Source organism: Argopecten irradians, chromosome 8 (genome assembly GCF_041381155.1).
Source record: "Argopecten irradians isolate NY chromosome 8, Ai_NY, whole genome shotgun sequence".
NCBI classification, from domain to species: Eukaryota; Metazoa; Mollusca; class Bivalvia; order Pectinida; family Pectinidae; genus Argopecten; species Argopecten irradians.
The window spans coordinates 26,694,628-26,720,324 of NC_091141.1; the positions used below are offsets into that span (position 1 = coordinate 26,694,628).

The 25,697-nt window shown below is 35.4% G+C and overlaps 1 protein-coding gene across 1 annotated transcript in view; it reads right to left on the bottom strand.

The window, feature by feature from the left end:
• The window catches only part of LOC138330001 (uncharacterized), a 32,073-nt gene extending 10,099 nt beyond the window's left edge, over positions 1-21,974 (bottom strand). Inside the window, exons 1-4 of the mRNA XM_069277333.1 lie at positions 21,676-21,974; positions 7,836-7,876; positions 5,412-5,545; positions 2,609-2,733 (exon numbers count right to left, since the gene is read on the bottom strand). Of these exons, the coding sequence (XP_069133434.1) occupies positions 2,609-2,733; positions 5,412-5,545; positions 7,836-7,865 (289 nt within the window). The 5' untranslated portion in view covers positions 7,866-7,876; positions 21,676-21,974. The remainder of the gene's footprint in view (positions 1-2,608; positions 2,734-5,411; positions 5,546-7,835; positions 7,877-21,675) is intronic.
• Between the last annotated feature and the right edge of the window lie 3,723 nt (positions 21,975-25,697).

Sequence of the window (25,697 nt, forward strand, 5' to 3'; positions counted from 1 at the left end):
CGTTTTCAAGAACAGAGAAAACCTATGAAAAACAGTTGATTTCTAAATTATGCCTTACATAAAAAGTATAAAATATTGTTGAATATTCATACAATGTATTTAACGAATAGATTTTTTTATTTTGTTGAGGTTATGAGGGTATAATGATAATGGAGCCCGTGTAAATTTTATGTAACCCGGCAAAATTTACACAGGCTCCATTATCATTATAACCTCATAACCACAACAAAATAAAAATCTATTCCTTATATTTACAGTTTTTCACGTAAATGAATATTATTTCTTCTCGTGACAGTTGAATAATTTTCATTAAAATACCCATATTTTTTTACTTTCCCGTCATCGTAAATGAATTCAATTGAACAGCTAATTGGAATCGAGTCATTCATTTCCAAAAGTGAGGTCATAACCCCACGTTGCTACGCCAATGACTATTCCCGTAACAATAGAATCGCCGCACGTGTTATATTATCATTATACACTGATAATGATAATACTAGAAAGCATGGTTATTGAGTCCGTGTCAGTGCAAACTTTAAATATACATGTATAAGAAGTGCTTAATTTATGTTATGTTTATAATATGAAGTATCATAATTTTAGAGCTCTGTGTCCTCCGCCATTTTGAAGCATCCATTCGGAAATGTGAACTGAATTGCGATGCGATTAAACTGTGTTACAAATTGTAATGTATATTTCGCTGTCTAATAAATCTTTTTGTCATCCAGTAATTGTCAGTCGAAAGGCGATACCTCAATGGGGGTTAGATATACGTTATCCCATAGTTCTTCTAACGAGACGTTGTTCAGTCAGAGACAGAGCCTGAACATTGTCCGACTGTATGACAAGGGCTGCAGTTGCGACTCAAACATATATTCATGCCTAAATAACATGTATACAATCTGATCTTATTACATGATGCATTTCAGAACCCGAAAAAATAATTGAAAGAACTAGTTTAGTAGTTTACAAAAGTGAACTTCACGATTTCCGTAAGTCAATTTGAACTTAAATTTTGCAATGATTTCAGTTATTTTGCGTTTACTAAAGGCGTTTTCATTTCAGAATTAAAACCTACCTTAGCGACCACCTCTGTATAGTGACCACCTGTTTAATAAGATAACTTTCTCATGATCCCAAATAATCAATTTCAACAAAATTTGACATGTGTATTAAGACGTACATATTTTTCTTGGTCCCTGGGGCGGTCTGTATAGGCAGTTTTGACTTCTAACTGTACCCGATTTGGATACATTTTTCGTGGAGATATATATACATGATTTACGCGATTTCTAATCACTCTAGAAAAAAGTGGGATTTATTTACATGCGAATATAAACTGGTTTACATTTTATAACTTATATGGAAGATAACTAACAGAACAATTACCATATCTCCATCATTATCTGGTCATTAATTTATAGACCTTTATATAGATACATTATTTCACCTGTACTGATGCAAATAGCCAATACACAAGACAACCACTGACACTATTGACTTACTTGTATTCCCTCTCTTCATTTTTATATATTTACATATGCCACTGTACAGTCAATGGGAGGGAGTTGCGTTCAGATTAGCGTAATCGCAATGACTGTAAATAATATCGCTACAACAAACTCTATAGTATTACGTGTATATTCGCGAATTTATGCTCTTTCTATGATCACAGATACTCCTGTCAGAGTTGTCTTTCTTACATTAGCAAACAAAATGGTGATATTTAGATAACAACAACAATTTACATCTAATTAATACATTCTCAATTGTTCAATGTACGTTCACTCCTCTGAATTATAAATAAATTGTCCATAGAACACTAAGAGAGTTTGCTTTTTCCACAAAACAATTATATCGACAGTGTTAGTAACCTCTGGACTCTCGAGGATGATTTTCCCCACTCATCACACATTTCAAGTATTCAAATCACAGTGTACACCAGGTTCATCACCTCGTCGTCTTGTTCCTTCGTTCACTCCCAACCCATTCCTCTCTCCGTCCCGCTCAAATTCTCCCTCAGCCTTACCCCAACCTCTCCTAACCCCGTCCCATTCCTCTTTCAGCCCCACAACATCTCTCTACTTTCTCATTCATACCCCATCTCTTTCTAATTCCCGCCTTAGCTCTCTCTCAGCTCATTACTACCTACGTCTCAACCTCGCCCACTTTTTTACCCAATACCACCCGATGTCGCTCAGTCACTCTCCCTTTTAATTCCACCCCACCTGTAACACAGACCATTCGACCTCTCTGCCATCACCACACTTCGAATTCCCTCTCTCCATCCCCTATAAACCAGTCATTTCACAGCTAACTCTAGATCAGAAAACACCTTAGCAAATGATGCTAAAACGTTTCTTATCCCTTTAGCAAATGGAAATGTTTTAGCAGAACATATTTAGTGTCTGAAAAAGTCGGGTTTTTTCCTTAAAAAATATGAGTGATATCTACAATAGCGCAAAGGGCAAAATTTTGCAATGCTTTTTATTGCTAAAAGTAAAGTAAGGAAGTAATAAAAGAACATGATATTTTTATACTCCTCCCTATTTCCCAATGCCATTATCAGAAGGGAGAGAAGGCTTATACCCTAGATGGCGTTCCTTACCGACAATGAAGTGGACGTCGAGGATGAGTTCACCGAGGACGAGAATACAGTCGAGGACGTTTAGGCCAACGATGATCAACAAAATGTGTTTACTGTGCAAGAATTTCTGCCCCTTATGGCGAACCCTGATAAAAGGAAAAATATTTTAAGGTTTTGAAATCATAGTCTGGGGACAAACAGTGTAGACATTAAGACAGAAATGATTAGGAAAACGTTTGATGTTATATCACAAAGAATTTTGTGATAAATTTTAAAGTGCTTTGAACTTGCGTTAATAGTTGCTAAATTTTAACATCAATTATCAGTTAATACTATTGTGTGTAATTTGACATTCCTAAGGTTATATTCTTGATCATATTTACGTTTGTGACATTTGAGATAAAACCCCATATGTGTGATAACTGTGTATATCCTCTGGCAATTTACTTTGATACCTTTTCTGAAAGATTTTAAGTTCCATTCTATTACGTAACCGGATTAATGTCACGGCCATCCTAATTGCCTAAAGGACACTGACCACGACTGATTAATCTGCCAATGAGCGATATCTGTCAATCATAATTCTGTAATTTTATTGTATGTACATTATTTAAGCATGAAATATTTTATTTGTAAAGCAGTTAGGTCTCCGACTTTGTACGGAACACAACGGCTATATTCTGGACACTCCAGAATAGCCATCCGTCAAGTCAAAGTTATCATCATTAAATTCCAAAGTTCAACTTCAACATTTTCTTTCGTCATCTTTACATCGTGACAAAACGTGCGGAAGTTTCCGTATGTTAATTGGTGGAGATAATCCTGGTAGTACCCACTTCTACGCTGGGTACGCTTTCCCGAAACCTCAACTGCCAAGCAAGTATTTCCCGCGAGTGACTCAAAGAAGGACCAACTCTATTCGGAATCACACGGACTGGATTTTAACCAAGACTGTGTTCGCCATACTTTGGAGTTAACCAGGGTAACGTTTTGACTGTAACCATTCAGGATGGCATTATGCTATAGATGTGGAGGCCACTTCGCCCCAAACCATCCGATGTGTTGTCCAGGAAACGGATGTTACTGTTTCCGATGTGGAAACATTGGCCACTTTTCGAGAATGTGTTTTAATCGAACCGGACATTGTACTACAAATGTTGGTACAACAGGATATTATCCATGGACCAGTCAGCGACAACTGCCTATCCATCCTGTTCCTGTCCCGAAAAACTCTTCGGACAGTAAGTCCGTTATTCGCACTGCACCAAAGAAAAAGGCCAAGTCAACATCTAAACGGCGGCGAGATTCTGAACGTCTCAGGAAATTCCAGAAACCAAAAAGGTATTGTGTATTTTTCCATTCAGTGACATTGAAAATAGTGAACTTCAAAACGATTTCCAGAAAGACTCTGACTACAACAACCAGTTAATTTCATTACAGTCAAAACTTGTTCGTACCAAAATTTACCATCTCCAAAATATCAGAAAAGTGTGCAAAATTACAAAGATCAAACGAAATTCTAGAAGAGGAATGTGCTCGCGTCAAAAATGTGAATATAACCAATTATGTGTCTCAAATCAAAGAACTAGAAAAAGCATTGGACAACAGAAAGAAAATTATGAAAAGCAAAGATGAAACAATCAGTACATTACAAACAACCGCGAAACAAAAAGAACAGACGCAGCGACAGATTTCTAATTTAAAGTTCAGAATTTCGGAGAAGGACGAGGAATTAAAACAGAAACAAAACATAATCACAAGCCTCCAAAAACAACTAAGTTACTACAGCGCTCCAAATACTACCAGACCGAATGTTTTTCCCGGACCACGAAACCAAGCACAAAATAATTCACGACGCCAGCGACCACACATTTCCTATGAACACCGAGCGAATAGACTCCATCAAAACAATGGACAGTTTAATTAAGACGCGGGACGCGTCTTTCCCGGAGCGGAAGGAAGTTATCACAAAGAATTTTGTGATAAATTTTAAAGTGCTTTGAACTTGCGTTAATAGTTGCTAAATTTTAACATCAATTATCAGTTAATACTATTGTGTGTAATTTGACATTCCTAAGGTTATATTCTTGATCATATTTACGTTTGTGACATTTGAGATAAAACCCCATATGTGTGATAACTGTGTATATCCTCTGGCAATTTACTTTGATACCTTTTCTGAAAGATTTTAAGTTCCATTCTATTACGTAACCGGATTAATGTCACGGCCATCCTAATTGCCTAAAGGACACTGACCACGACTGATTAATCTGCCAATGAGCGATATCTGTCAATCATAATTCTGTAATTTTATTGTATGTACATTATTTAAGCATGAAATATTTTATTTGTAAAGCAGTTAGGTCTCCGACTTTGTACGGAACACAACGGCTATATTCTGGACACTCCAGAATAGCCATCCGTCAAGTCAAAGTTATCATCATTAAATTCCAAAGTTCAACTTCAACATTTTCTTTCGTCATCTTTACATCGTGACAAAACGTGCGGAAGATTCCGTATGTTAGTTACATGAAAAAATCTCTCCTTTCATGACAAACCTTCAAGTGAAAATGAAGGATAAGAAACATTTAGAGAATATGGCTGGCTGGTTAAAGACAATCAGAGGTAAAGAACGACATAATCACCGCTTTACCGAAATACGGTAGTCGTGGGCAAAATTGGATTAACACGAATGTTAGTTATATACTACCAGACCGAAAGTAATTAATGATTTATTGTATTGTATAGGTTTTACTCTACAACGCTGTGATCTATAAATAATTTATCAGATGTGATTAGAGTTGACCCTCTTTAACCTTGTTACCTTGCTAGCGGCTTGGCCGAAGTTGAAGCTGATTCCTCCCGTTCTAACTCTTTCTCCAGCTGGTCCTCAATATTTTTTAACACCGCTTCTGTGGCGTGAGTTCGAGCCAGGACTAGCGAGCCCTGGGCCAGCGTCTGTATTACACAAAATATCTATAAATACATCAAGTTCAACTCTATACTGTAAACAATTTTTGCGAAGTAAACTCGCTTTGATGCTTAACAACTTAAATGTAATTCGACGATTTTATTTCGGTATCTACAGTTGTAACACTGCCGTTGTATATCGACACCCGCAATACTCAAGTGGTTACTTTCACTGTCATTTTACCACCCCTGAACCATCTTATAGTAGAACTGAAGGCAGTTCAGGAGATAAGAAAATAGATTACGAAGAGGGACACCCAATTTCGAAGGCACAAAGTCAATAACACTGTAATTCAATTTTTCTGATATCTACATCAAAAGACCAGATTAAAGACTTTATCGACGTGACACCAGTTCATTGTTTACTGACGTCAAACAATGACGTCACAATGGATTTCCAGTCATATAAAAGCTCTTCAATAAAATCTTATTTCAATTAAATTAAAAAGGGATTGAACAGCAGGCAATTATTGGTGAAAAATGTATATTCTAATACAAATAAAATCTAATTAAATTTTTCAAACGGTATAACAGAAGATATCCTTAAGTAATGACAATACCAGATGTTATACTTATGTAAGGAAAGTAATTTTGTTTTCCAAGAATTATAATGATAAAGATATGAGGACACAGCAATCATGAAGGAATTAATACCTTTACCCGCAGGATACAGACCAGTTCATATTGGCTAATGAGCCGGCGGTCATTCACCTGTAGGATTCGGTAATTCTCAATGACTGCTGCATTCCTGTTTATGAGCGATGGAGACAAATCATTGCAGAAAATTGAAATGATATTGATCTAGATAAACACTTGTCATTACTTTTAGGTATGCAAACGAGAATTTCATAAAAATCAGCAAATATAGATACGTGGATAAATGTACCAATGATATATTCTAAATAGTATGATAATGATATATAATAATAGTAAATACCTCTCGGATCAGATGCATAGTTTTGGTCAGTGTTATAACAAAATAAGGAGATCACGTCAGGAAATGGATGCAATACATAATATACAAGGCACCTTTAGCCACGAAAAGATACAAGCGATATGTAACTAATCAATTTTTAACTAAGTTATTTTAAATCACAGTTAGAAGTTTAAGAAAAAGTCATTAAGTAACAACAGTAATTGATGATGTATATATGTTTTGAAATATGTTTGTGGCGCTGACAAATTCTGTTGTACACTGAAAGATATTCCAGTTTGATTCTTTATTATAATTATAACAACCAGATAAAAGTATTTGAAGGTCAAAATGGCTATGAGTAAAAGTTGGTAACATTTTGAGAATTATTTGCTGCTCAATATACTTAATAAAAAAGAAGAACTGTTCAGTAGTTTTATATTCAATACCACTTTCACACATTGGTGATTCTGCTAAATGATCATTAAAGAGGTCAAAGTTTAGGTTGCTACAGCAGTACCTTAATTGACATACAAGGATGATATAATTTTAAAAGCATTAAACTATCTTCCTATGGAATCTATGGATATTGATGTCTACCACAATAGGCGCTGTTATTCAAGTCTCAGGGTATCAAATAAACGATGCAGCTGTTGATTAACAATTTGTTTATACCACACGTGGTTTAAACTCTGTACGCATTCTGATTGGCTGATACGATGAACTTTGACCGAACTGCGTCTTTCTCAGTGTCGTATCATCATTTGTCAATGTCATCAATAATCGAGTGACGTCATGCTATGCTGTGATCGCCGCTTGGCGCCAAAACTGCTGTTGGATTGCGTACTTATCCTCCTCGTATTTCTATCGGCTAAGATAGGATATTATTGTGGTAGAAACAGGTCACATGACTCGTGGTTGTTGGATATGTAATTTTTTCCACACCCGTAAGTTATTTTTTTAAAGTTACAAAAGACACTCGCTAAAGCTCGTGTCTTTTGTAGCTTGTAAAAAATAACTCACTCGTGTGGAATAAATTCCATATCCAACAACCACTCGTTGTGTAATCTCTATGTCAGTGATTGCTTTGCAGATGCGCGCTAGGCAAAGTAACTGGGTATAGGCGAATCATATAAAACGCCATATTTACCTGCACGACACATCATACGTTGCATTTACATATAGACCACTTGTCCACTAAATATTCTTAGATAACTATATATTCTATAGAAACACAGGTGTCATATGAACTCATGATCGACGGCACCCGAAATCTCAGCTGAGCATACTCTCAACTTACACCAATGCGCCACATTCACATCCGTAAAGGGAATTTCAATGCAAGACAAATTTAGATATACTTACCTGAAGTCCTCTTTGGTTCCGCTTTGCCATGGCTAATATACCTGAAACAGAACAGTCGTGTATGTATAATCAGCTCTATTTCAAACTGATGCCATCATATTTTCTCCGACAGATAATCAATTATTTACTATCAAATCAATTAATACTGTACGAGTCTTGTTGACTTGGCTCTGACCTCTCAAGCTGGCCAAACAAACTTACAGGTGAGTGCCCTTGTAAAGCTGCACTACCCGATAGTTTGTTGGGTACAACATGGAATCCTTGGGAATGGCGACTGACTAGAAATTTATGGTATAAATGCATGATTGGTATAGGTTATGACACAAATACAAAATCATATAAGAATATATGACAGTTTTCTATGCAACCTAATACTTTATACATTTCAGCAAAATGTAAAATAATTTAAAATGATTAAAACCATTTGAAATCTTCACGGCTACATCCATAAATTTACATATGCGGTAACCCATCAAGTCTACAGATTGCATGTTTTGTAAAGTTTTCCGGATACAAATCTATAACTTCGTATTTTTAATACTTTATGTTGTGTGTTTCAACTGTAACACTGCGTTTTAGCGTTTATAACGAAAAATATAACGTGGAATTAATGTTTTGCTAAAGATGACTTTACACTCGGCCATACATACTTATTTGATATCAGCAGTTTTCACATTTTTCAGCACACTTTGTGCCTCAAAACTAGACTTTGTATATTGGTTAATCAGTCGAAAAAGTAACATATTTTTCATACCAAAACTAATACATACTTTGTAAATATGTTACACAATAATCGGCATACTTTTTCGTATAAACACTAGTTCATATCTTGAACATATGTTATACAATAAACAATAAAGATTTTCATATAAACACTAACACATGCCTTGTAATTGTGTTACATGTATACATTAATCAGCATAATTTTTCATATAAACACTAGTTCATATCTTGAACATATGTTATACAATAAACAACATATACTTTTGATATAAACACTAACACATACCTTGTAAATGTTTACACAATAATCGGCATAATTTTTCATATAAACATCAGTTCATATCTTGAACATATGTTATACAATAAACAACATACTTTTGATATAAACACTAACACATACCTTGAAAATATGTTACACAATAATCATCATACTTTTTCATATAAACACCAATGCATACCTTGAAAATGTGTTACACAATAATCAACATACTTTTTCATATAAACATTAATTCATACCTTGTTTAAACATTAACACATACCTTTCAAATGTCTTACACAATAATCAGCATACTATTTTTATATCAACACTAATATATACATTGTAAATTTGTTACGCAATAATCAGCATATTTTCTTTAGTTCATTACTTGTACTTTATAGGTGCCATTCTTCAGTGACACACATATGTTCAGATTATACATAATCTTAATTTCAAATTCACAAACACTACTTTATTTCTCATTATTCACATTTCCAGTTAAAATAATTAGCAAAAACAAACCGAAAAAAAATGTAAATATAGTATAGTCATATTTGATATTTACAACTCATATTTCTCTGTCACTTTCATTAAACTAACACTAGAAACAGCTGTAGATCTAGAGATGCCCCGCCTCTTATACTGGCGACCTGACTACGATGTTGACGACAAATTATGAGCTGAATTTTATTGCTAGATTAAGTAAGGTAATTTTACTATAAAGGACGCAAAAAATCGTTATTTGTGTTAAAAGATTGCTCCAGATGATTTCATTATATTAACCTATTGCTTTGCAAAGATTGAATAACTGTTTCATCATTTCCATTGGACTTAGTACTTGATAATCAATCACTTCCTCTACCAACTGTATGATAATTTCTATTGATGTCCAATACAATGTCAATACATTACTAAAAGGAATTGACTTATTTTAAGTTTTAAATACCGTAACTTTGATGAATATTTTGTATATTATAATGTGTTTAATATAAAGAAATGGCTCCTCCTCTGAGATTTTAAAGATTTTTTTATGCCCAATTGTTTTAGAGATGGATCCTACATAATTATCTTTCTCCACAAACAAATTTAACTTTTTTTTGTATTTGTGAGATTGTATACGTCGTGACCCTTACGATATTACCAAAAGTAAGCTATGAATATAATATATCTTTGTCACAGTTGTTTTTAACCCATGATGAATACAAAATTTTTAATTCATGCTTAACCCCTTAACAAATTTGTATCAAAACAGAGCTCGCTCATCACTTAAACAATCCAAGAAAACCACGAAACATGTCGACAGAGAGTGTAAATTGGGCGCATGTACACAGAACCCATCTGTAAGTATTAGTTTTCCGAATAAATGTTCAGATAATTTATATGTTCTATTACTGTTTCAGAATGTATTTTCCGCTAATTTATTAAACATTTGAAGACAAAGCTCTGTTTCTGAATACTGGATTACAATTCGCAGATTTGAAAACGACATTTTCTGAATTTTCTTTCTTTCAAAGTATCTGATTGTAGAATAAATAATATCTCATAGATTATTGGACTTTTTTGTTTTAGTACTCAGAATAGAGAATTTATTTCGTTCATTCAGCCATTATCAGATATTAAACATGTAAATATTGACATATGATTGAAACAATACATACATACATACAAGCATACATATTATTGGACTTAATCGGACTCATTATAATGTTTTGTTGTATTTTAGCTCTAAGAAATAGAACCAGACAATTTGTTGTAATAGCTTGCTTTGTAGTAAATACAGTCCTACAATGTATCATAAAGTATTCAAGTCCAATTCTGTTTACTGTTACTACTGCAGTCCGCTTTGTTTTCACCACAGGGACCTGGCACGATTTTTTAACATACAGTATACATATATATATTATAATGTCATATATGTATACTGTTGGTTAAAAAATCGTGCCAGATCCCTGTGGTTTTCGCGGATACACCATTTCGTTATTCCCAACATATACAGAAATTCGAAGTCAAGGACTTTGATAACCGTGCATTCATAAATGTATCATCCTCGATACTCCAGGGGTTACTATAACTGAAGTTATATCCACCCTTGGACTATCTCGCAGTAAAACTTAAGGCAGCTCAGGAGAAAAAAATCTGACCAATCACAGACATGCAAAAATTCATTTGAAAACTACTGAGAGAGAGAGACTCCCAAGTACGGCTCTTTTGATGTACATCAAAGAACCAAATCACCTGTTCTGTTCTGTTGCCTCCGGTATTACTATCAGCTGATCCAAGGGTGGATAAAACGTCAGTTATAGTAACCCCTGGAGTATCGAAGATGGTTCAAGGGTGGATAAAACATTAGTTATAGTAACCCCTGGAGTATCGAGGATGGTCCAAGGGTGGATAAAACGTCAGTTATAGTAACCCCTGGAGTATCGAGGATGGTCCAAGGGTGGATAAAACGTCAGTTATAGTAACCCCTGGAGTATCGAGGATGGTCCAATGGTGGATAAAACGTCAGTTATAGTAACCCCTGGAGTATCGAGGATGGTCCGAGGGTGGATAAAACGTCAGTTATAGTAACCCCTGGAGTATCGAGGATGGTCCAAGAGTGGATAAAACGTCAGTTATAGTAACCCCTGGAGTATCGAGAATGTACATGAGTATTTTTTCAAGCTACGCGAAAATTAGTATCTCACGAAAAATAAAGTGGGTTACAATTCTCAATTCAATTCATTTTATTCCGAGTACAAACAGCATATAGGATTACAAAAAAAAACATACATATGACAACATATTGAATATGTGCAAGATGGCGGAGAACACAGCCAATGTAATACAACACAAAATATGATATACATTACGAAAAGCATGTGTGAATATTAGCAGACATTGTTATAATATATTATTTTATTCAGCTATACTTTTAGTTCACTTTTATCTTAAATCGGCATTTTCTCCGTAGAATATGTATTAATCGGTTTGTCATTGCTTGTAGTCCCTAGACATAGTATTTTGAGCAAGTAAGTATTTAAAAGTCACACTTTACGAGTTAGATTCGACCCGATATTGTTGGTATTTGATGTAATTGAAATCAAGTTATATCAAAGAATATGTATAACGATTTCTTAACAACTTTGGTAAATCAGTTGTTGAAAGTCGATACTTGTAAACATTCATTCCTTTTAGATTAGTCGCCATAGAAGTTATTGCGAATGGAATCGGATAGTTCATGACCCGTTCTCGGAACAGTTCCGACAGACATTACATAATTACGGTAGTCACATGATGTTCTCGGTAACGGCGACACAATGTTGACTAACTTCGGCTTGTTTGACTTAATGGGACCAACCTATCGATGTTCAATATTTATTTCATCATCGCTTCTCTTGACTTGAATTAAATCCTGTCTCTGCATGATTTATAACACGGGTTTTTTTTTCTTCAAAATTCTTCTTAATCATGAAATTTAGAAATTAAATTTAGAATTGTAATGAAAATATGAGACACATGGATAAAGAGACTTTAATTGGGAACATAAAAGAAATGCCCCGCCCTTGACCAAATTTTCATTGCCTTGTATCACTTTTTTCAATAATCACCTGTTTTGACAGACTAAATACAGACACGGTATACGTCCATATATCAGGGCCACGGCCTAGCATTAAAGCCAGTACTTACATAATTTATGATCTAATTGTGTTGGTATCTAGATACCGATTTATCAAATTAAAACACTCCAGATGAATTGTTTCATAACAATTCATTGTCGTTATGTATCGAAATTTAGTCCTGAAAATAAGTAAAATAAAAAAACACTAAATGAACAATAAAAACAACAAAAACTGCCACAAATAATATCGACATTCTATTAAAGGAGACACGAGTCTACAATCTACTGTACAACGTTAACTTTGACCACCCCATATCTGTACATCGTGAACTTTGACCCCCATTTGTGTACATCGAGAACTTTTATTTCCATATCTGTACAACGTGAACTTTTACCTCCATATATGTACAACGTAAACTTTTACCTCCATATCTGTACAACGTGAACTTTTACCCCCATATCTGTACAACTTGAACTTTGACCCCCTATAACTGTACAACGTGAATTTTTACACCCATATCTGTACAACTTGAACTTTGACCCCCTATAACTGTACAACGTGAACTTTTATCTCCATATCTGTACAACGTGAACTTTTATCTCCATATCTGTACAACGTGAACTTTTACCTCCATACATGTACAACGTAAACTTTTACCCCATATCTGTACAAAGTGAACTTTTACCTCCATATATGTACAACTTGAACTTTTACCTCCATATCTGTACATCGCGAACGTATAACCCCATATATGTACATCGTAAACTTTTACCCCATATCTGTAACACCTTGAACTTTTATCCAATATCTGTACAACGTGAACTTTTACTCCATATATGTTTAACATGAACTTTTACCCTAATATCTGTACAACATGAGCTTTGATCCCCATATCTGTACGGCGTGAACTTTTACACCCATATGTGTACAACGTGAACTTTTACCCCCATATCTGTACAACGTGAACTGTTGCCCCCATATCTGTACAACGTGAACTTTTACCTCCATATCTGTACAACGTGAACTTTTACACCCATATGTGTACAACGTGAACTTTTACCCCCATATCTGTACAACGTGAACTGTTGCCCCCATATCTGTACAACGTGAACTTTTACCCCCATATATGTACATCGTGAATGTTTACCCCCATATATGTACATCGTGAACTTTTACCCCCATATATGTACATCGTGAACTTTTACCTCCATATCTGTACAACGTGAACTTTTACCTCCATATTTGTACAACGTGAACTTTTCCCCCATATCTGTACAACGTGAACTGTTGCCCCCATATATGTACATCCTGAACGTTTCCCCCCATATATGTACATCAGGAACTTTTACCCCCATATCTGTACAACGTGAACTTTTACCTCCATATCTGTACAACGTGAACTTTTACCCCCATATCTGTACAACGTGAACTTTTACCTCCATATGTGTACAACGTGAACTTTTACCCCCATATCTGTACAACGTGAACTGTTGCCCCCATATCTGTACAACGTGAACTTTTACCCCCATATATGTACATCGTGAACTTTTACCCCCATATATGTACATCGTGAACTTTTACCTCCATATCTGTACAACGTGAACTTTTACCTCCATATCTGTACAACGTGAACTTTTACCCCCATATATGTACATCGTGAACTTTTACCTCCATATCTGTACAACGTGAACTTTTACCTCCATATCTGTACAACGTGAACTGTTGCCCCCATATCTGTACAACGTAAACTGTTGCCCCCATATCTGTACATCGTTAACGTTTACCCCCATATCTGTACAACGAGAACTTTTACCTCCATATCTGTACAACGTGAACTTTTACCCCCATATGTGTACAACGTGAAGTTTTACCCCCATATCTGCAGAACGTGAACTTTTACCTCCATATCTGTACAACGTGAACTTTTACCTCCATATCTGTACAACGTGAACTTTTACCTCCATATCTGTACAATGTGAACTTTTACCTCCATATCTGTACAACGTGAACTTTTACCCCCATATCTGTACAACGTGAACTTTTACCCCCATATCTGTACAACGTGAACTGTTGCCCCCATATCTGTACAACGTGAATTTTTACCCCCATATATGTACATCGTGAATGTTTACCTCCATATCTGTACAACGTGAACTTTTACCTCCATATCTGTACAATGTGAACTTTTACCTCCATATCTGTACAACGTGAACTTTTACCCCCATATGTGTACAACGTGAACTTTTACCCCAATATCTGTACAACGTGAACTGTTGCCCCCATATCTGTACAACGTGAACTTTTACCCCCATATATGTACATCGTGAATGTTTACCCCCATATATGTACATCAGGAACTTTTACACCCATATCTGTACAACGTGAACTTTTACCTCCATATCTGTACAACGTGAACTTTTACCTCCATATGTGTACAACGTGAACTTTAACCCCCATATCTGTACAACGTGAACTGTTGCCCCCATATCTGTACAACGTGAATTTTTACCCCCATATATGTACATCGTGAACTTTTACCTCCATATCTGTACAACGTGAACTTTTACCTCCATATCTGTACAACGTGAACTTTTACCCCCATATCTGCAGAACGTGAACTTTTACCTCCATATCTGTACAACGTGAACTTTTACCTCCATATCTGTACAACGTGAACTTTTACCTCCATATCTGTACAACGTGAACTTTTACCTCCATATCTGTACAACGTGAACTTTTACCCCCATATATGTACAACGTGAACTTTTACCCCCATATATGTACAACGTGAACTTTTACCCCCATATCTGTACAACGTGAACTTTTACCTCCATATTTGTACAACGTGAACTTTTACACCCATATGTGTACAACGTAAACTTTTACACCCATATCTGTACAACGTGAACTGTTGCCCCCATATCTGTACAACGTGACCTTTTACCCCCATATATGTACATCGTGAATGTTTACCCCCATACATGTACATCAGGAACTTTTACACCCATATCTGTACAACGTGAACTTTTACCTCCATATCTGTACAACGTGAACTTTTACCCCCATATCTGTACAACGTGAACTTTTACCTCCATATCTGTACAACGTGAACTTTTACCCCCATATATGTACAACGTGAACTTTTACCCCCATATCTGTACAACTTGAACTTTGACCCCCCATAACTGTACAACGTGAACTTTTATCTCCATATCTGTACAACGTGAACTTTTACCTCCATATCTGTACAACGTGAACTTTTACCCCCATATCTGTACAACGTGAACTTTTACCCCCATATATGTACAACGTGAACTTTTACCTCCATATCTGTACAACGTGAACTTTTACCTCCATATCTGTACAACGTGAACTTTTACCTCCATATCTGTACAACGTGAACTTTTACCCCCATATCTGTACAACGTGAACTTTTACCTCCATATGTGTACAACGTGAACTTTAACCCCCATATCTGTACAACGTGAACTTTTACCTCCATATCTGTACAACGTGAACTTTTACCCCCATATGTGTACAACGTGAACTTTAACCCCCATATCTGTACAACGTGAACTTTTATCTCCATATCTGTACAACGTGAACTTTTACCTCCATATCTGTACAATGTGAACTTTTACCTCCATATCTGTACAACGTGACCTTTTACCCCTGTATCTGTACAACATGAACTTTTACCCCCATTTCTGCAGAACGTTAACGTAAACCTTCATATCCTAACAACGCAAATCTTAAATTTCAATGATATGGCCCAATTTTTGAACGTGAACTTGAAATTGACGTTCATAACATGTGTATACAAACGTGAACCTTGACCTTCATGTATACAAACATGAACCTTGACCTCCATATCCGTAAACGTAAACCTTGATATCCATATCAATTCACGTAAACCCTGAACTTCATATCAGTATATCATGTCTAAAAAACATTACGTTCACACCCATATTTCTACACGTGAACATCAACATCCATATGTATATCAACATGAGCCATGACCATCTTAACTACAAATGTGAACCTTGACTTCAAAATATACAGATGTTAACCTTGACCTCCATATCTATTAACGTGAAACTTGACCTCAATAACTATAAACGCGAACATTGACGCACGTGTTATCAAAAGGTTTATGCGTTAGCATAGATCATTGTCAGAACATTTGTAATAGTCAATACTAATTACCATAAAGAGACAGGACAAATTGGAAAGTTATATAATTTTAACCGATAAGAAGCCAATCTAATCGACGAGTCTTACATCCTCGGGATCCCGGCACATTTTCATAAGTCTACCTGGTGAGGTTTTGATAAAGTACATCGTTTAAATGAATGTGTCTATCTTAACACGTCGCCATGACAACAGTAATATGTTAATTTAACGTAATCTTCACAGTATGTCAGCGTTGGTTATAAAACCCTGACAGAAGTCTCATTTTGACACGAGTCGTCTACTCAAGTGTTTAGAAACTGTCAACAATTACTTGTGAAGAGAAATGGCATTAATGTTTACTACGAATAAAATAAATAAAAAACATCAAGACGTAAGGTCTGTGTACTCTATAACTAAAATGATGTAATAAAAGTATGGCGAATACTGGCAGATTTTTATGGACGAAGATGGCCGATTAGTTCTATTATGAATTATTATTTATTCACTTAGAATTTCCAGTAAAATAATGTAATTATGTTTTTCTTTGAAAAATTACCTTTTTATGGAAGATGTAGCTGTAAAGGAATATCGGTAATAAACCAGTTATAGTAGAAGTCAGATTGGTTTTACTGTGATGTGCTAGAAACCCACTGTGGTGAAATGTGTGTAAAATGTTAAAACTCGCTCGCTGTCCGCCAGTACACATTGTGGTCGAACGTCTTGCATGCGGAACCCTTGCCCTTACCAGTGGAGTAAAGCATGCTCCTATCTAATTTGTTTAACTTGTGTGACATTGGCTCGGATGTGGATATCGTGTTCAAATTGTATTTGCTTAATCGTATTACTATTTGAAATTTCAACGGTATCAATTAAAATACTTAATAATGTCGTGGGTGTCAATATCTTTTTGTTATATGTTTCATAAGGAACACGGAACAATACATTTATGCCATATTTTGCTTCGTGGTTATATAACAGAATTCAATGCAATGAAACTGAAAGGCCTGAGTTGACAAACAGTATTTTTTTCTCTATCAAAAACAGCAGCAGTCGAATGAGGTTTTTTTCTGTTATAAAAGTTACCAACTTTACACCATTACGATCATTGAAAAATCCGTGCTTCTAATTTTTATTCAAGATAAAACTATAAGAAATAATAAATTGCATCCCGAAAAAAATCCGTGACACTATGTCCTATATGGAATGAGGTACTGATTGTGCATGCACCGAAAGCAAATAAAATCATTTCATTTTCAATACATATATATACGATTATAATTAATTTTTCTTTGTTTTCATACCAAATCTGGCTTTCTGATTGGCCAATATTTTTTTTGCATACCACTATGAAAAAAAAATCCGAGAATGGCGCGAAACCCCGACGTTAACGTGACGTCACAATAGAGACATTGACGTTGCGTATTGATTCGGAAAAAAGAATCCCTTGAAAAACCACTATAATGTTACATTTAAACATACTTCATTTTATCAAATAGAGTATAAAATTAATTATAAGTATTGATGTCACTATTTTTTAATTTTATCGGGTTATGAAAAAAAAATTGTTTGCAAACTTTTGTGAGAATCCGCTACGCGGATTCACACAGTTTGCAAACAATTTTTTTTTCATACCCCGATAAAATTAAAAAATAGTGACATCAATGCTTAAAAACACCAATTATTGTTCAAATGAGTATCCTTAGTCGGTGGTGGAGCATCTTAATAGTAACTTTAAAACCAAATCATATAAATTCTTAATAGTAACTTTAAAACCAAATTATATAATTTCCCCCAACCACTTCAGTCAAGACTGATATGAATATGTTAATATCCAATTTTAAAGTTTGAAAACAATACAAACTCCTAATGTCCCAATTTAGCACGGGAATCAATGTACCCCGTGGTCTTCAATTTTACCTTATGGACAACACTCAATCTGGCTTTTAGTGGAGAAACATAGCACTTAAAACACATGTTTATTTTTATTTCAACCTGTTTTGAGGTCAGGTTTTCTGTAGACGCGTTAAATCCTAAAATATGATAAATATGGTGTCGTAATTTATGTCACAATGTAACTTATTACACATAATTAACTAAAACAATATATTTTATGTAACAGTCCTGCTACATTACCATCTTTAACTCGCTCATCTACTAAATAGACTAAAAGATATCAACTTGTAATGTTGAATAGGCAAAGCGAAAGAGAAAATTAGGGTATTGACTTATGAATTTATTAAATTGATATAAGACAAAAAATCACTTTTAGATTACATAATAACTAAACCCAAGCAATAAATTGAAACAAAATTTAGAAATATCAAACTGAAAAATTCAAGAAGGAATGATGAATTGTGTTATTGTAAAGAAAAGTAGAAAAAGATCAAATGAATAATACGATTTTGTAAAAAAAAAACAAAAAAAACCCAAGAGAATATCATATTATGAACTCACTAATCTCACACAGAAAGAATAACAAAAATAGAAAATTGATAAACCCAAAGAGCCTGAAAAAATATCAGCCTCTGGAAATAATGCCAAGGAAGGGCAAGAGAAAAGGGTATGTAAATTTTTTAAATTATAAAATTACTGCAATTTTAAAGATGTAAACATAAAAGATTTTGAAATAAATTAACCCAAAGATATGCAACAGCTGCTTGGGAACCGCAAAAATTTCCTCTGGCAGCATTTACCAACTTAAACATAACCAAGTAAATATAGATCAATTGGAACTCTTAAAATTCACAAATATTGTCCATATCCAAAACAACACAAAATCTGATACGAAGGTTGAAATCATGCCTGTTGTTAAGAACAACAGCATCAAGTTCACAACTGCCACGAAAACTTTTATTCCTATATTATTTATTGTTTCGTCCCAGATTCAATTCGGATTAAATGAATGGGGAAAATAGTTAATAGAACTAAGAGTCCAAGTTGGTTAAGATTTTGGTCCAAGTTATAACATAATGATAACATATTATTACATGTATTCGTACTGAGCAATCATTTTAAGGGAGAAAACAGGAAAATTGAAGAATTTCAAGAGGTTCAATCAGCCAATTTTTGTGAAATGTTGTTATTGTTACCAACTTACATTGACATTTGGCTTTTTTATCAACAAAAACCTCAAACTAGGTTATGTTCCTGTGGAAACCGTAAATCAATAAAGTAACCAGGTTTTTGTGATTTGTGATCCTAAAAATCTATACAAAATGCATTAACCTTGAGGCTTCAATGCTTTATTTGCATACGAAAAGCTTTATTATGATCTTAACACTAATTAGTTACAGTGGAGGAATCCGGACCTTGTTTACATGAAAATGAGGAAATCAACATTACTTAAGTCAAACTTACATCACGTTGATCGAGCTTCTTCTGTCTAGCTCCAAGTCTTTAAATGGTATATACTCTATTCCATCACATTAGTTGATATATTGATTTCTTATGTTAAGTAACACATGTGTTTAATTAAACTAAACATTTATAGTATGCAAACATAATACTATGGCGTCAAGAAAAATAGTCCATTGTAGATAGATTTACATGATAAATGTGTTATTATTCATGGACCAGTCGTATATTCAATGTCATGACTAAGCATTTCGCGGATCAAAATTACTGCGGTCTTAGCAATGCACGGGAAACCACAAAGATAGCCTCCCACGAAAAAAGCCGGATATACAGATTTTTTAAAAGTTACTTTTAACCGGTGTTCGTGGTTTTAGTAGTAATAGGAGATTTCAGAAAAGATGGCGTGACGTCACAGAAAGTTTACATCCGGGTCCTCAAAGGTACAAACACAGTACGGCGACTAATAAAAACAATAACAGATACGCACATCTCTGCTACACAATCGATATTTCAACAAAAGTATACACTTTAACATATTACAGCAGGCATTTACTTTTGACTGTAGCCATATGCATATTGTCATCCTCGATACTCCAGTGGTTAATATATTTTACGTTATATCCACCCCTGGATAATATCATAGTAAAACCGGACACAATAGAAAAGAACAGGTAATTAAGTAATTTGATGTACACCAAAAGAGCCGTATAACGGTGCACTGTGGTTGACTGTGTGATTTTGAACTTGGGCGTCGCTCTCTCTGCAGTCTTCAAAGAAAATTTTAGCTAGCCTTTGATTGGTTCAGATTTGTTCCCCTGATCTGTCTTCAGTTTCACTATGACCAAGGGTGGATATCACGTCAGTAATAATAACCCCTGGAGTATCGAGGATGCCATATTGTAGATATATCACTCATCGTATGACATTATACAATTGTATACATACATTTATTTATTATTATGATAATTAGGATGTAACCATTCATCGTCAACATCCCTTGTAAATAATTCTATTTTATAACGGTATAAAACAGCCGGATATTTTCGCTGGGATGATATGTTGTGATTTCGAGGAATATTGCTATGAACACGAAAATAAAGTTTGATTATTTTGTAAAATAGCAAACTGTATAAGCATTTAGTTAATACAACACTTCTCAAACACTTACTAAATAATTTTGACAAAAATAAATAAATATTAATTCCCGTTCCGGCGTTGTCTAAATTATTACGCGTTAGATGAGTCTACCACTGCGCCACATGGCAAAACATCAAAATGTACATTCATTAATTACATAGATTTACATATAGAATCATACATTCGTTTATAATTGTAACTTCCTAATATACCAACGAAATAGGTGTTCTGGCATGTAATTAACAACGTTTTGATTTTGTATAGGGAGCTTAGAAGGTCTTCGACTGAGGGAAGAAACATGAAATTTAAACCTGTGAAATGGATCATTTCTTCACTACTCTATAATATAAACCCCGTGTATTACGATTTGTTATTTCTATCGTAACTGATATCACTGGCAATATCAGTCTTGTATATTTGTTTAAAGCCTGACTCTGGTCATAAACAGTGCTAAGAACCTCCGAATACAATGTACGAATCATTATTCTGAAAGATTACAAATGACATATTTTTGTTATGAACATAAACCTTTAAATAATTTTAAATTTTCTACACAAAATTTGAAGTAGTTGATTAATATATGAGACCTTACCTTTCGGCCCAGCACGGTAAATATAATATGCTCTGCAGTCGCTTTACATGGCAATGTAATTTTCTACACATGAATATTTAGCTAACCACTTTATAACTGGAGGGCTTTTCAGTCCCGTATTACTGGTATAATTAGATGTTTACATCAGTTCTGACATTAGGCCGGGGGAGAGTAGACCCCTGTAACAAAGCTTGGATACCTTATAGCACCCTTTCTTGATTTGTTTTAAATGTATTCATAAGTACAGTTTGAAGTAAAACAACTGGCACAACATTAAAGTACATATAGCAGGATATTTGTATACAAAGTGTCTATTTGAGTTTTTTTAGTGAAATTCGTCGACTTGACTCGCTCACATTGTGTTGTCGCTTGCAACGAAGTCGAAGAAACGACACATTTTGAGATTAGACGTTGGCATCGTGAACAATTATTATATTAAGATTTAGCGTTTAGCTATTTTTTTTTAGCAATTTTAATAAGCTACACCGGTAAAAAGTTTTGAGTAAATAAGGAGAGAGTTCATCACAATAAATATAACATTGATTTCAATATTTTGAACATTTAGCAATTTTTGTTTATGCCAGTCTATTAATTCGAGGCCTGTAAATGAGGGAGTGGCTTACAGATTCAAGATTTCTCAAAAATCACAAAACCTCTCGATTTTTATCCTTAAAAAGATTATTTCTTGTGAAAAGACTGTTTCTAGATAACGCTGATTACATGATACAGATGTCTTGATGTTTCCGTCCCATCTTAGAAAACTCTGGGATATTGCTCTTTATTCCTTTTTGTAACCGGTTATATAGGGGTCCCTTCACAGGAACTGAAATTTGGGCATCGTCAATACTCCAGGGGTTAATATGACTGTCGTTATATCAACCCTGGGATATCTCATAGTAAAACTAAGGCAGTTCAGGTGCACAAAACTGACCAATTAAAAGCAAGCAGAGACTTCCTTTGAAGATTGCAGGGAGAGCGACGCCCAACTTCAAAGCCACAAAGCATACCGTTATTCAATTCTGTTGACGTAAATTAAAGGACTAAATTACTTGCACATTTGTCAAACACCAGAGACTTTAGTTTTGCTATGGCATATTCTGGGGTGAAATATAACGACATTGATAGTCGCCCATAGAAAATCGAAGATGCACTTTTGGCTGCCAACACTCCGAGCTCGGCTCCAGTCTTTCCTGGATGCCATCTGTCTCTCCAGAGGACACTAATCTGTTTCTGGTCTCACCGACCCATCCATTGAGAGCCTCCCACACCACTTGAATAATACAGATCCCTTGGGTGTATTGGCAGAACCTATCTGTTGGAATCATCAGCCAAGTCAACCGTTCGTCGATATTTCAACCCTTAGCTTAAAACACTCTGTGGATAAGGTATCCAAATTTGTTTTTAATCACTATGTTCCAGTAGTTGGCTTTCAGGCACTATCTGCACTGTTCCAACCAGGGACACGTTTAGCTGTCTTAGCGGAGCTATGTACTGCTAGTCTATTTCAAGGCCTGGGGTTCCCATCATGCTGACCAATCCCCATACAGATTTGCTCCTGAACCTAACCTCGACAGGCAGTTTCAGGTCTGTCATCACTGTACCCGGCCGTCTGCCAGAAGGTCCTCGTACTTCCTCTCGTCTGCTTCTCCACACTGTTCTTCTCATGGCTCAGTCAGCTCTATCAACAACAGCTTCTTTGTATCCTTCGACCACAGCACAATGTCTGGTCTAAGAGAGGTCTGGACTATGCCCGGGAAAGATGGTCTGCAGTTTAGATCTACTTCCATGATCCAGACATCTTCCATTTCCAGTACAGTATGCCCCGTTTCTCCCTTGGTCTCAGTGCCCGCTGCGCCTCCTTCACAAAGCCGATGGTTACAATTTTCTCCTTGCTCAGTTTCTTCTTTATAAAATGAATGAAAGTAATAAGAACTTGACTAAATCTCAGAAAAGTTGACTATCAATTATTTTCTTAAAATTGAATTTAAAAACAAAATATTAATTTCTACTAAGTTAACATTACTCGAACATCTTTAAAACTTTGTGTTCTGATGGACCCAAATAGTAACTTAAACGTTCAGTTTGACAACTTGTATGTGTTTAACATAGTCAATAGAAGATTTTAACAGAAATATCATCGGCAAGACAAAATCTCAGAACCGTGTATGCTTTATTTCAATAATTTACATTTTTTGTGATAAATGTTTCTAAATAATCTGGGATGAATGCGATGAGTCATGTGTAAGTGGTGTGGTGAGTGAGAGCCCCCTGTGTGAGGGCATTTGTTTGTATCTTTGAAGGTTGATCCCAAGGCCCCAACATTGACAGCTTTCTGACGTAGGACATATTTCTGGGGCATTAAATGTTTTTTTTTTTTTTTTTTTTTTTTTTACATTTTTTAAGATACGTGTAATAGTTTTGCACTGAATTACCTTAGCTGCCAATGGGCAAAATGAAACAAATGAACAAAGTCTCGGATGGCATAGAAATTGATTAGTATATACATGTTCAATTATATGGTAGCCCATTTCTTCTCTATACCTGACATTTATGATTTGACATTTTTCTAATCAAGAGGAGTAATGACTTTCCCGAATCTCCAGACATATTTTCATATCTACGAAACAAGCAATACCTGTCGCATGTCGTCTATTTTACTATAAAGTGATACCGAGATTTTTCCTTGCCGAAGATTAAATTGTTTCTTTGGAGATAAACATGAACTAGCAGCCTAATTAAAGTTAGACTTATAATTCCGCTCCACTACGATATTCTACATTACGCTCTAATATAATGTAACGTAGAATATCGAAGAGGAGCGGAATTACAAGTATAATTTTAATTAGTTTGACAAACATTTATCATTAGATTAGCAGAGATTTATCCATATAGCCAAAATATAATTCTAAAACTTGGCATAATTTTAGATCTTTTTTGTTCAGTATAATATATCAGATAGTTCTGTTGTTTCCATCCCATTCTTATTTGAGATTTTTACTTAATTGGCTGTCCTACATGAAAGGCATTATTTGCACCTGTTGTTCCTTTTGCATCATCGTATAATGATCCGGCTTTCTTTTCATAACGTCTCCCATTGACAACACCTGAGTTTAGGTCACGGGTTGAGCATTCGCCTCATTGAGGAAGGCTTTGAGTTCCATCCCCTAGTTGTAACTCATAAAATAGCTAGGTTCGGCTCCTGCTTGGTGCTCAGCATAAAGAGAGTTGGACCACTGGTTTGTCCGTTGTCAGTGTAATGTGACCATATGCATTTATACACCGGACATCAATCTGTCATATTGTCTAAGTCTGGTGTCAGGGCCAGAGTATCTCAGGCTACACCAGACATCTATCTGTAATATTGTCTAAGTCTGGTGTCTAGGCCAGAGTATCTCAGGCTACACCAGACATCTATCTGTCATAATGTATAAGTCTGTTGTCAGGGCCAGAGTATCTCGGGCTACACCACACATCTATCTGTCTTAATGTCAAAGTCTGGTGTCAGGGCCAGAGTATCTCGGGCTACACCAGACATCTATCTGTCATAATGTCTAAGTCTGGTGTCAGGGCTAGAGTATCTCGGGCTACACCACACATCTATCTGTCATAATGTCTAAGTCTGGTGTCAGGGCCAGAGTATCTCGGGCTACACCAGACATCTATCTGTCATAATGTCTAAGTCTGGTGTCAGGGCCAGAGTATCTCGGGCTACACCAGACATCTATCTGTCATAATGTCTAAGTCTGGTGTCAGGGCCAGAGTATCTCGGGCTACACCAGACATCTATCTGTCATAATGTCTAAGTCTGGTGTCAGGGCCAGAGTATCTCGGGCTACACCACACATCTATCTGTCTTAATGTCTAAGTCTGGTGTCAGGGCCAGAGTATCTCGGGCTACACCAGACATCTATCTGTCATAATGTCTAAGTCTGGTGTCAGGGCCAGAGTATCTCGGGCTACACCAGACATCTATCTGTCATAATGTCTAAGTCTGGTGTCAGGGCCAGAGTATCTCGGGCTAC